Here is a 13,397-nt window from a genome sequence, read left to right as displayed (position 1 = left end):
CATTACGATGAAAGAAATTATAATGGTCTTTCAAAAGCTATAAATTAATAATAGTAGAAATAAATAGCTGTTTTTGAATTAGTAAGTTATATTTAACATTATAAGAAGCAATAATTTCAAGTCGCCAATATACTTGTTTACAACAGGAAAACCCCCCGTGCGTAATTGCTTCTTCTTCGTTGGCGATTAAAATAAAAAAGATTTGTGATCTATGGAGAAATAATCCAGGCACAATAGCAGCGACCATTGCACTATTTCAACGCATCCGAATTTAATTTAGCGTGAGGATATGAATTCAGACGAGCAATAATAAATAAGCATGGATTTATTTTCCGTTTTTTTTTTTATTGATCATTAATCCGATACAATAGATTGTATTAATAAAATAAATTACTGTTATTACATTATTTATGAACGGAAATTACAAAAATACGTCAATTTATCGATACTGTCATTATAACAAAAGGCCTTAAAATTTATTTATTTCACGAACCAAGATGCTATCAATATTATCATTGTAACTCAATTTAACCGTTTTTAATAATTATTTATTCCTTAGAATTATGTAATGCTGCAACGAAAATCCAAGCTTCGTTTCGAGGACACCAGGCCCGCAAGCAGACTCAGGCGGATAAAGACAAGGAACAGCAAGATAAGGTTTAACCCTAGTTGTACTTAAAAAACCACAGTTTATAACAATAAGTTTAATATTTCTGATTTATATTGTTAATATTAAAATATGTAACATTTCATTTATGGCCTAACGTTTAATTTTTAGTTACCTCATAGCTAGATTATTAATATTTCAATAATAGTTAGCGAAAAAACAAACTAAAGCCAAGGGCCAAAGCCTCTCTTAAATAAACCGGTTTCGGGTTTATTTTGTCAATGCATTTGACATTACAATTGTTTTAAATTTGTAGATGGTTTAGTAAGTTATTTTTTTTTCTTTTATTGGGCACATACTCTGTTACTTTGAACATTTTCGGGCAGTAGTAGATCAGCGGTAAATGACTGAGATTAGCTATTCAAGGTCGCTTGTTCGAATCCCGGTATGCAAGCCTACATAATTCACACTTTGTGCATTAATTATGTAAAATTGCCACTGCTCACAAAAAAAATTTCAGAGGTTGGGTAGCAGTGTCCCCTGCGTACTATAATACCACATTGCGATCGCCAACCCTCCTCCCAAATGTGGCGATTATGATATATCCGCCCTTAGATATCTTTGGGGTCTTGGGGCCGAGATAACAACGACAATGACCCAATTCATGCCACTAATGAAAACATTCATTTATTTATAAATATAGATTTAAAAAAAACAATTGTTTCCTGTTCTAAATCATTATCACTGAAGGTTATATCCTTCTAAAAACTTTAAAGAGTCGATGACAACCCAACGATGTCCATCCTATCCTTTGCTCTTTTCGTGGCAATGGCAACAGTGCCTGAAAAAGTGCTAGAAGGTAATTGTCTACATAGTATTTTATCGATTTTTTTCCCTGCAACCGAATAGCACGACGAAGTTATCTAGTTGTCTACGGGCGACATAGCTATAAATAACTTTAACCTCATTAGTAGTCGTATTGTGGAGAGCCATGTCGAAGTTTATCTTTTTGGCGCATCTAGCTATTAACTGTATGTGTAGCATTTTTACTTAATAAATTTTGATATTGTTTTACAGGAAGATATCGAGAAAATCGATCTCACGGATCCGGAGCTGAACAAGGCAGCAACCAAAATCCAAGCGTCGTTCCGCGGCCACAAAGTCCGCAAGGACGTAAACTAATTGATCTAATCGTTATGTAAAACGTATCTTCATTTCGTATGTACGGACAATCTTTTACATACTCTACTTCTTTATAATAACGTTCAATTTACCTTGCATTACTTTCACTTCAATAGTATTATTTCTGTATAACAGTAATTAAAACGTACGTACGAATAGAGGACATCCGATAACTTATTTGTTAGAACAGCTAGTCAATGGGTATGTCCATTCTTTACTAACGTATATTGAGTCAATTTATAGTTCTTCGCTCGTTTAATAAGTATTGGATTGTCGTGTTCTTCGACTATCAAAAATGTAGAACATCCATCAATTTATATCTACTATTGATCTAGTCATTTCTCCCATTACTTCTATACTATTTTGAATGTAATAAAAAACTTTCGATTTCTTAATACTTTTCTTGCATTTTTTGACATTCCATATCTCTTTGCGGCTATCTGTTAAATATTAAAGAATTTATTTTTAAATTATATTTATTACCATAGCTGTTAGTGGTATTAATGCCATCGCTTTGTTAAATGTAATTTATGAAAATAGTACACCTAATATTATAACCCATACGTTATATTAATATTAATTCTCGTATTTATATTAGTTAATGTACCGTGCAATATTGAAATTATTTCTTTGATCATGAACAGTAACACCGCATTGCGTCGGTATTTTAAGATTTATATTAAACATAATAAATAATTGCCTGTATTTGCCCTTGTTTTATTATGTTGTATATACCTTCTTTGGGGATGGAAATAATAAGCAAATGTAATCCTGGACAAACTGCATGGCACAGAGATCGAGGTTTTTAAAATATGGTGCTGGAGAAAGATGTTACGAATATCGTAGATTACCCGTAGGACACATAGTTCTATTCTCGAACAACTTCGTAGTCTCTCTCTTCTTCCAGGTTCTTCAGCATCTCAAAGAGTCTCAATAAGCTGGTTGTCATAAGAAAATTAGGGTTTTGAATTACAGATGTTAAATATCATAAATTAAATTCGAACGATCTTCCACTTCGAGTCTCATTGACAACTCGTAGTAACTTAAGGAGGCATACAGAGATCTATTCTCGTGAATTCTTTATAAGATCGAACCAAGAACTAGGAGATTTATAAGGGAGTCCTATTTGCAGCAGTAAATGTCCTACACCTGGAATGATGATATGTTTTAGTTTCATGTCCATATATTTAAGCCATAAAACACAAGTATATCACACTGTCTGTAAAAAAATATTCCTTTAATTGTTTCACTAACCAGAATTTTTCCAGTTTAATTAGACATCTTTATCTCCCTTTGATTATAGGTAAAAGATTTATTTTCTGTGAACGCATAATTTTGATAAATTTAAAATACAGCTACCTTCTATGCTTTTACATTACATAGATATTATCATCATCATTATATCAGCCAACCGGCGCCCACTGCAAGGTATATAGGCTTTCAGGCTAGATATTCTTCAAGCTACGTCAGTCAACTTGGTTCTTGTACGAATCTATTCATCATTGATTTGATCTCGCCGCAAAGCTTCGAACCTATCAAGGACTATATATTCGGACATAACCCTTTACATTGCTCCTTGAGTGACCTTGTCTTCTCATAAGGCCCTTCGATATTATTTAATGGAATCAGGCGTTATCTTGCGGAAGACCATCCTAAGTAAGAAAAGGACCAATATTTAGCCACTTCCTCACATGCAGTGGTAGTCATGCAACAAAGTGCACCGCCTGCCAGCTCGCTGATAAATGCCTATTAACGATTAGTGGACTCTGTGTTTGGCACTAATCAGTGTAACATAACTCCTGAAGATGCCCCGTGGAGGGGTGAAACACATTTTGAGTGGTTTAACGGTGGCAATTGTGTAAATTGCATTGTTTGACGCATACGCATTTATCAGCAGGCTGGCGGGCGGTGCACTTTGTTGCATGACTACCACTGCATGTGCGGAAGTGGCTAAATATTGGTCCTTTACTTACCTTCGGTATTAGCATATACAACAGATTAAAAAAGATTATTGTAGAACACAATATATTTCTATATTGTGTATTTTGTGCTAACACTTCAATATTCTTAATGATAAAAATGCATTAAAATTTTACTTTTACAAATTTAACACGAAATCCTTTCAGAGCGCCCTGCTTTCGCTATCTAATACACTCTAAGCTGCAAAGCGGTCTTGAAAAGCTTTTGTTCTATCGCTTCAAAACCTGAAAAGCTCTGTAAGACGCTTCCAATGTTATCTCTGTTTCAGTGGAGCGAGGAAATTGCAAGTAAAGATTAGAAGCATTACAAATAGGTTTAACATTATAAGCAATATGGCGGTGTAGGTAGATATATATTTTAAAAAAGTAAACTTACAATAAAAATATTTTTTTATGAGAGTGATGAAAAATAAGCGAAAAATTTTACGTATTTTTTATTTTGTTTTTGTGAGATTAGTGCAGACTATATAATGTGCAGAAAAGTTCGCCTCTGGGTTTTTAAGGTTCCTGTTGTGTAAATAGTGTAGTACTCGTAGAGCATCCAATCACATGGTGGACAGATGACGGTGTGTAATAATCAATAGTCGCTGGATACCAGCCGCTTTTGCCGGTTCTTTTGGAAGTCTATGAGTGAAGCCTTTGTTCAGCATAGATAACTTACGGTTGTAATGGTTTAAAATCGACGGGCTGGTTTCCGCAACCATGCACTGCGGTCATTGTCTGTTGAAGCTTTCTGCTAACTACGTATGTAAGTAATTATGAGAAAATTAAAATACTGTCATTCGCTAAATTGTTTCATCGCAAAAAATTTCGTGGTACATGAAACTTTATAACTGAAATAACAATAAAGCAGTAAATAAATAAGTAAATAAATAAACATTATCCTAGTTTTATTGCGTAAGACAACTAAATGAAATTAGTTTCACTGAACAAAATTACTTGAAATGATGTTACGCAATATATAACAGTTGTAAAATATAAGAACAGGCTATTTTTTTAAGTCATGGAAGGCTTTATTTTTGCTTGCAAAATTTGCTAAATTGAACACTAAGCATTATAGCATAACATCATGCTTACTGGCTATGTACACGCATTTTAAAACAGAGAAAAAAAATAAAAAAAATACAATGTCCTTTTACACAGAGAATAGCAGTTTGAAATGCGTTAACTTCCGAGAAAGCTTTAATTATATAAAAAGATATGTTGACACTTCGTACGCAGCTCACGAGAGACGAGGCCGGCTCTCTTTTCATAAAAACATGAGAAGTTCGCATTACATATGCAAATCTCATTTCGGGACCCGAGCGCCTAATGTTTATTTTATTTTATTATATAAACATTTTCTTTCATTTATTTTTTTACTGATATTATTTTCTTTTCTCTTTTGAATGTTTAATACAAACGTAATATTATGAAGTTGCATTGTTGTACATAGTAAATATTTTGTATGTTATATATACCTTGAATAAACTGGTGAAAATAATAATTAACATTAATATTAAAATCTCGAAACTCGAGACTCAATGTCGTTGCTTCGTCGAGTTTATTAGTTTCATCACACCGAAAATCGATTCAAATTAAATTGTCGGTTTGTAACTGAGTCGAAATAAATTCGGACCTTAAAAAGAATAGTAATAAAAAAGATTTTATTATCGAACTATTATTATGATATACAAAATAAATTTGTAATGTATTAAACATAGTTTTAAATATTTTTAATACAGTTCGAAGACAGGTGATGAGAATTAATAAAAATTAACGAATAAACCATTTACTAAAGAATTTTTAAGTTATGGATATCGATTTATAAAAAAGTCGTCTGTCCATCTCATAGGTTTTATGCTTACGCTTGCAAGTCTTTGGTTTCCACTCTAGAACTTTAAGACCTCAGCTTCCGTTGTCGGAATAATCTGAATGCTGGCCGCTTCCAACCGGTCCTATTAAAAATATTTCAGTGAGGCTTACGTATTAAAGGTAATACATATTAAAATTATAAACGTGGATTTCAATGTTTTACGTATAAATAATTTATTTTATTTAGACTTAAAAATTTAAAATATCTGTGTTTCAAAACTAATCCGACAGTTTAAAACCGATCGAAATGAAGTTCAGCTTTTAGAGCGTGTCATGCTACAAATGAACTAGGCAGGCTCCCAATTCAATGTAATAGTTTCTGTTAATACACTATGATGCTAACTCTAGTGACCCCAAACTCAATTAATTTGTAAATGCCGATGTACAAACGGCTCTTATCCATTACAAAAAAACCGCCTTACCCAAATAGTTTTACCAAGTAGTTTTGCCAATAATATTATTGGTATTTTTTTTTTTCAAATGGACTTCGTATTAAATATTCGCGAGTGTTTTTTTTCGCCTTTTCCTACATTTTAACCGTGTTATTCTATCAGTAGTAATACTGGGAAATTATTTCCCAGAATACTTACGTAATAATCATATTCATAATTTCCAAATTACTCAAATGCGATTAATTAATGGAGATATAAGCGGTAGTTAAGTAGGCTAAGACCTACAGAGGATTACAGCGTCATAGAAAGTAAATGCGTAAGTATAAGCGGTGGTCATTGTTAGAAAAATTTCGTTACTTAAAAAAATAATAAAATTAAAAAAAAAACAAACTAGTAATTTTTTGTGTACCCCTTTCTCTTTAACTTAAAGTTATTTTTTATATTGGTACAATAAGAGAAAAAAATCTGGTGATATTATACCGGCTGATTACGTATAAGTAAATGTTTAAAATCTGTGAGTGTATTTCCCATTTGTGGTCAATGAGTAGTGGTAACTATACCATATCCAAAAATCAAAGGTTTCAAAATTAATAAATAACGTAATGACAAAATAGTAAAAAAAGTTTTCAAAACTCGTATAACTATATATTAAAATTAATTGTTGTAAATTATCTGTAATCTAACATATTTCAGAGTAAAAACTTTGTACAGAGTGATAAGATTGCTCTAAAATTTTAGAAACTTTTTGCTTACAAATAAGCTCTACACTCACCCCTTTAAATTAGTTATACATAAATTGATAATTCTGTATTTCACTAAAGCTAACATCTGTCAATACTTGATTGCATTCGTAAGCGGTATTTTTATGTTTTTTTTTTTGTAATTCATGTTACAAGCCAGGTAACGATAAAACCGTCCGTTTTTAGATACATCGCGCGATATGTCAGATGAATGTGTGAGACTGCAAAAAGCCTCTTCGTAGCAGAGATAAATTACGCAGGGGCTTTTTTAAACCGAAACCTGCATTATATCGCGAGGTAAGAACAAATAGTTTTATCTCTCTGATTATAATATAATGTTAGGTTATTGTTAAATGTTTATTTTATATGTTTACATGTCTTTACCTAGATGCCTTGATAGATATATCGATAAACTTAACAGGTGTTTCGCAGTCCAAAAGAAAAAAAAATAATATAGCGTGTTACAGATAAGACACTTAATTTATTGATGAATTAATGTCCTACTAATAATTAAAAAAATATATCAGAAAAGTATAATAGCTTTATTTATTTCTCACCACGTATCTCTTTTCTAGTGATGTGATTTATTTTACTCGATATTTTTCTTTATATTTAATTTCAAATAATTTACAAGTCTTCTTTCTTCTTCTTCTGTGCGAAATGGTTTGTGCAACCAAGCGGCACTCCGTATATTTCGCGTATGGGATAGCCTTACTCAAGCCGTCCCAATTCCTCCATAAATCCTATCAAACCCGTCATGTCGTCGGCTATTTGTGGGACACACCTCGGTGATCCGAGATGGGTAGCCCTGTAGGATGCTACACCCGTACACCAAAGTAGTACGCGAGGAGCATTCTACACACACCTTTCACAGATCTTTCTTAAAAATACCATGCGTAAGAAAGGGTATAATAAAAATAACCCACGTGATCGGTCACGTAACTTTGAGTGGTAGTGGGGGAGGAGGTGGCATATAAAAAACACAGCGGTGACGGACTGAGCTCGTTTTCGATGAAGCTGCAAGCCGCAAGGCTAACAGCAAAAACTTCACATGAGACAATAGACAATAGGACTGAGCTCACTCTGTGTTTGGCACTAAACATTAAAGACCTAAAACAAACACAAAACACGTGGTTTGCAGAGTTTCTCATTTTTAGGAGCAGTTCATTCCAAAGAAGATCGCTCTGGATGATTAAAAAAGAATGAACGTAATGATATTTCTGAGAAGAACTAGGTGGTAAAAGATCATGTGTTTATAAATCTTTTTTTATGACAAAAATAAATACACTCGTTGGTTAGCGACAAGAATTACCCTCGCTGACGTAGTATAGCCTCTAGTTGTGTTCTATAAAATACTATGTGACACTGTGTTTGTAATCGTCTCCTATTTTCACTAGCTACAGCATCCTATAAACTAGGGATAGGCAACACACGGCGCGTTAAACATATTAACGCGGCCCACTAAGCATTTCAAATCAGCAAATATATTGAATATTGATCAGATTGTATGGAAAAAACAGTTCAAAATCTGATTCTGATTGAATCTGATCAAGAGGTTTAAATAATAATTTTTTTAGCTCTTTTCTTGTTTGTTTTTATTAGGCATGAAGTTTTGTAAATTATAAATAAATGTTACTTCATTTGCGGCCCGCTTAAAATATTAATATTTAAGTTGGTTCGTTGATTAAAAAGGTTACTCACTCCTGCTACATACTTATATAGAAAGTTCAAAATATTTCTATCTAATACCTGTCTATTTTATACTGATGTTACACTTATATTTAATACGTTTTAAATTTTAAAAAATTTAAAAGCACAATAGACCAAACAATTAAAGATATTATTGATCTCATTAAAAACAGGAATTACCAAAGCGTTGTTTTATTCTACGAGTATTTTAAAAGAAAAAAACTATAGCTTGAATGGAAAAGCGTTTTCCGCTGATCTATTGGTAAAAGATTGCAATCAGTCACAGGTTCTATTTATGTTTATTATTATCATCATTATTTTATCCATAGGATGTTCACTGCTAGACATATGCCTCCGCCATAAATTTTCTAATGCACTGGTAGGATAGGGAGTGGTCTACATCCAACAAGCGTTTTCTAATGATCTTAAAAAATAGTCTGTTCACTTTGTGGATGTCTTTACTGCGCATGCCGGTTCGTGGTCTTTTTTAGTCTATAGACGCCTTTAAGTTTTTTTTTACCTGACTCTTACTTCTGCTTATATGGCATTCGCAGAAGCTGCGGGTTCAGGCAGCAAGGCGCAAAAGGCACTTAGTCTAAGACCTCTTTTAAGGTAAAAAAGCTCGAGAGAACCTGGATCAATTTTGGCATGGGCTACATACTGCTTCACCGAATTGCCGGTTTGTGGCCTGTCCACTGATAATGTGACTTGCTAGTCTGATAGATTATGTAAGGTCACCTTCGATCGTCTACGGATCTCGCCATACCTGATTCGATGTCACAGACACAATTGTTCCTTGACAATAATTAAAAATAACAATTAATATAAAAATATAATTAAAAAAGTGCTCCTGAACATTATATAACAAATTACTGTGAAAGAGTGAAACATTGCAAATAGAAAGATGTAGGTGAAACGTACATATAAATAATTTGTTTTTACTTCTGGTGCTTATACCGTGTATCATCCTTTCTGGGAAAATAGGTAATGTTTTGCGAGCATGAAATACATTTTTATCCACGTATCGAGAAGCATCAGTTAAAATTTTAATTTCTTGAAATGTTTTTAAAGGCACTTACTCCGCAAATTATAAAAAGCAAGAATTGCTCTTTTCTGCTGGATCAAATTATTATTTAGTACAGAAACATTAACCTACAGTATTATCCCATAAGACGTAATAATCTGTAAGATTTTGTTTTACTATTTTCCAGAAAATTGGTTCTAGATGCTGGTATCACCGGCAGTTATACACATCAACCAGGTACGTACAGATTAAAATATCCCAGAACTGAGGTTAAACATTTTTTGTGCCCCCCTCTATTAGGGACCTCTGTCTTGGGTTCACAGGGATACTAACTTTTTTACATCCTACTCAATATCTCTTACACCTTCTTTCATGTGTCACTTTATTTGCCGCTCCTGTCTATCCATTTTTTTACTTTTCCCTCCTTCTTCCTCCTGGATTGCTACTTTACAATTTCAATTCAATCACTTAATTTATTTCACATTTTTCTTTATTCTTATTTCATATTTTTATTGTTTTAACAGTTGTCTATATCAGAGTATTATCATTTAATATCTTTAACACATTTTTGGTTTTCAATTACTACTGCCAGAAGGTAGTAAATAAAGTAATAAAATAATTTGTTTACTACCTTCTGGCAGTAATCCAAGAAGGTCTGTCGGCTTTCCTTTTTACTTATCAATGAGGCGATGTTTCCCTCTTCTATTCTTTGATCAAACATATTACGGTCCACCACTACATGTTTTGGATCCACTATCCTATCTTCTAAAAAGTCTTTTTGTCCAACATATTAGGCGGACCGCAAAGTATAAATAAAGTCGCTTTCTTTTCACACGACTACGTTTTTAACAAGTTTTTATTTTCTGATCAAAAATTTTTTCATCTTCGTTATCGACAACCTTTTGCTATCTAGTATACAAATTTTCAATGCAGGAGTGGTAAAAATTAATCGGTTTTTCTGAAAAATATGTTGACAGAAACGAAATTACTTTCCGGTCCCCCTAATAGATATATATACTACATTAAATATTAGAAGACTAATAACATAAATGCATGTTATCTAAACAAATCTTGGTTGAAACCACATATCAATAAATATTAATTAAAAAACCTCTATCGCCATAATGCTTTGTAAAGAAACAATGTTCATTAAAATCAGTTACGTAAGCAGTTCGTGACTTTATCATAGAAATAAAATTATATGGGCTTGGTTAACGTCAGCTTGGGTTAAAGACGGCTAAACGATAGACTTTTATAGGTCTGAGTTGGGTTTACGATGTTGGCAGTATTGGCCTAATTATTGCCTAACCTGATGGCATTAAACTAGTTGGACAATATTTTCACGGAAATTAAAATACAAAGAACAAAAAATGATTTATTTTTCGAACCAGAAACTTCACAAACATGTTATCTTTTTGAAAGCGATGACGAAGCGTTTCACGAGCAAATTAAAGTAAATATTTTGTGAAATGATTCTAAAATTAATACAGAATGAATGCGCGGGAAGGGAAACGTGTCTTGATCCTTATTCATGATATATTACTAATACGTAAGTATACACGGCTAAGTTTTTATATATGTGCAACATAGCCAAAGTATGCACAACTTGATCTTAACGTCCTGAATAATAAAGATATTTATATTAGTACGGCGCCGGGTCCATAACAACACCACATTTTGAAACTATAGATTCATTTTTATTTCTTTCAGTATCTCCCAGGTGGTATATACTTGTACTTAATGTCTGCAACTATAGATATACATGATGTTTAGTTATAGAAGTAAGACTTTAAAAGAGTGAGTATAACTTTTTTTCTAACCTTTTTGAACCTTTTTCGAAAACCTTTATATAAAGTATTCACTTGGAAATATGTTACATTATTTTTGTTTTGATAGTGTGACAAGCCAATAACTTCTAACAGTATAAGGTCTAAAAGGATAGACATTTAACAATTGTTTATTTTAACATTTAGTAATCTGAATTTCGAGTTCTTTTTCGTACTATACTGTCACTTTATTATTTATTATTTGACATGAAATAAGCCATACATTAAGCCATTACTCTGCACATAGCCACATTAAACGACGTAGCTCAAAGAATTGTTCATCTGAAATGGCAGGGGGCGGGAAATATTGCGCTTACTACCGATGGCCGTTAGGGCAGAAAGGTTCTCCAAACGCGACTACAAGCCGGTAGACGCGGCGTGGGTAGCCCCGCAGCAGGTGGATCGAAGACACAGTTAAAGTCACGGGCAGTCGCTGGAAACGAGCGGCGCAGAACTGGTCATCCTAGCGATCTTTGGGGAAAGCCTATACCTTGCAGAATCCATAGGCTGAAAAGAAGAAGAAGGAGACACGTCTTAAAAAACCGGGACGGATATCAAGTCATTAGTAACATTAAACATTTCAACGTCTGGAAATTTTCATGTACTATGTAATAATCGTCTTTTTCAATAGTCCCTGAGCAATTCTTGCAGCGAGTAGTTTTTGCATGCAGCAAGGTTTATCCGCTTTGAGTACGTCAATGTCAGACTTTAATTACAAACTTTCCCAATTAACTTTGCAGTCGGATTTCATATTTCTTGTCATTTGTTTCAGCGTTGTCGAGACTTTCTAATTACAGATTTCCTTTTGTTCGATAGAATTTGTAATGTTTTTGTTATTTTGATTCTTAATATATATTTTTGGAAACATCAAAGACACTTTTTAACGTAAAAGATTAATTTCCCAGTAGCTGCTAATAAAGCAAGCACCAGTTTAAGACAGCATTTGTGGCAACACTGTTAAATTTCAATTTCACAGCTCACAGGTCAATTCTTTTAGCATTGGTAAGCTGCAAACCTTTGGCTCTTTGTCCATATCAGTTTTTTGGTCATTATCATCATTTCAGATATGGGTCGTCTTAGGACTCTTAGGACCAGGCCTTCCTTTTAAATGTATAATAGGAGCCGTCAAAACAGGTCGTCTGTGCATCATGAGGGCGTATGTCCCATTCCACTTCAGAACCTTAAAGCCTCTGCTGCCATCTGTTCTACTCGCTATGTAGCCAGCTAACTGCCACTTGAAACTACCAATCTGCTAGGCTATATCGGTAAATTTCGTTTGTCTACGAATCACCTCGTTCCTGTGTAATTTTATGACATAGGAACATCCCGAGCACAACCTTCGTGGGTCGATGAGAGCCTTCGAGTTAGTAGATGTGGTCTGAATTATTTTTCATACAGCAATATCGTTCATATTATTTACATACATATACATCCAAAGGTTGTCTGGTAGATATCGCCTCGAGCGATAAGACCGCCTCTTATACCATATGAATTGTGTCTTTTTTTCTTCTACTTATGGTACACAAACAAGTAATAATAAATAAAAAAAATACAGTGAAAACCCACGAAACAATTTTTCGACAGTTATATAAATTTCAAATTGAATTTATCTTAAATACTAGTTATGCAACTCCTGCATATTTTTCTTACCTGCAATTATTCACCTAACAATTCAATAAATTATCATAAATTCTCTTTAGTTATGCACGTTTTCGTACCTACTTATTACTTGTTACATACATATACTCGCCAAAATTTTTCATCCGTAAATTTACTTGCGTTTAATGTGTATCGTTAAAAGCAACCTAAGGTTGCGTAAAGACCGTCTGCACCTAATATTCTCGCAAGGGTTCAATGTTCTAGGAATGTTACTTTAATAAAATTGTCTCCGATGAAAAAAGAAGAAAATAACAAACGACAATGTACTTTAGTATTGAATCAGAAACGTAATCCTCTCGTTTATATTGAATCGAAAGCAGAAACATGATATTTACTAAGTGAAAATAAATTCAATTGTTTACTCATTCTACAAACAATGCGATGTCTTTAAGAGTAACGATTAAGTATGTTTTATTTCCATTTTCTGATTACTTTTTTTTGCAAT

The 13,397-nt window shown here is 33.2% G+C and overlaps 1 protein-coding gene across 2 annotated transcripts in view; it reads left to right on the top strand.

Annotated features, from left to right (window-relative positions):
• The window catches only part of igl (igloo), a 79,452-nt gene extending 77,057 nt beyond the window's left edge, over positions 1 to 2,395 (top strand). For both annotated transcript variants that reach the window (XM_068768427.1, XM_068768426.1), the window contains exons 3-4: positions 560 to 657; positions 1,685 to 2,395. In XM_068768427.1, coding sequence (XP_068624528.1) covers positions 560 to 657; positions 1,685 to 1,789 — 203 coding nt within the window. In that variant the 3' untranslated portion in view covers positions 1,790 to 2,395. The remainder of the gene's footprint in view (positions 1 to 559; positions 658 to 1,684) is intronic.
• Positions 2,396 to 13,397: the final 11,002 nt, after the last annotated feature.

This window comes from Battus philenor, unplaced genomic scaffold, assembly GCF_028537555.1.
Source record: "Battus philenor isolate CCGP_79_NKW_IND1 unplaced genomic scaffold, ilBatPhil1.0.hap1 SCAF_25, whole genome shotgun sequence".
In the NCBI taxonomy this organism is placed as follows: Eukaryota; Metazoa; Arthropoda; class Insecta; order Lepidoptera; family Papilionidae; genus Battus; species Battus philenor.
Note: the sequence above shows the minus strand (reverse complement) of the source record. Positions and strands in the feature narration are given on the sequence as shown.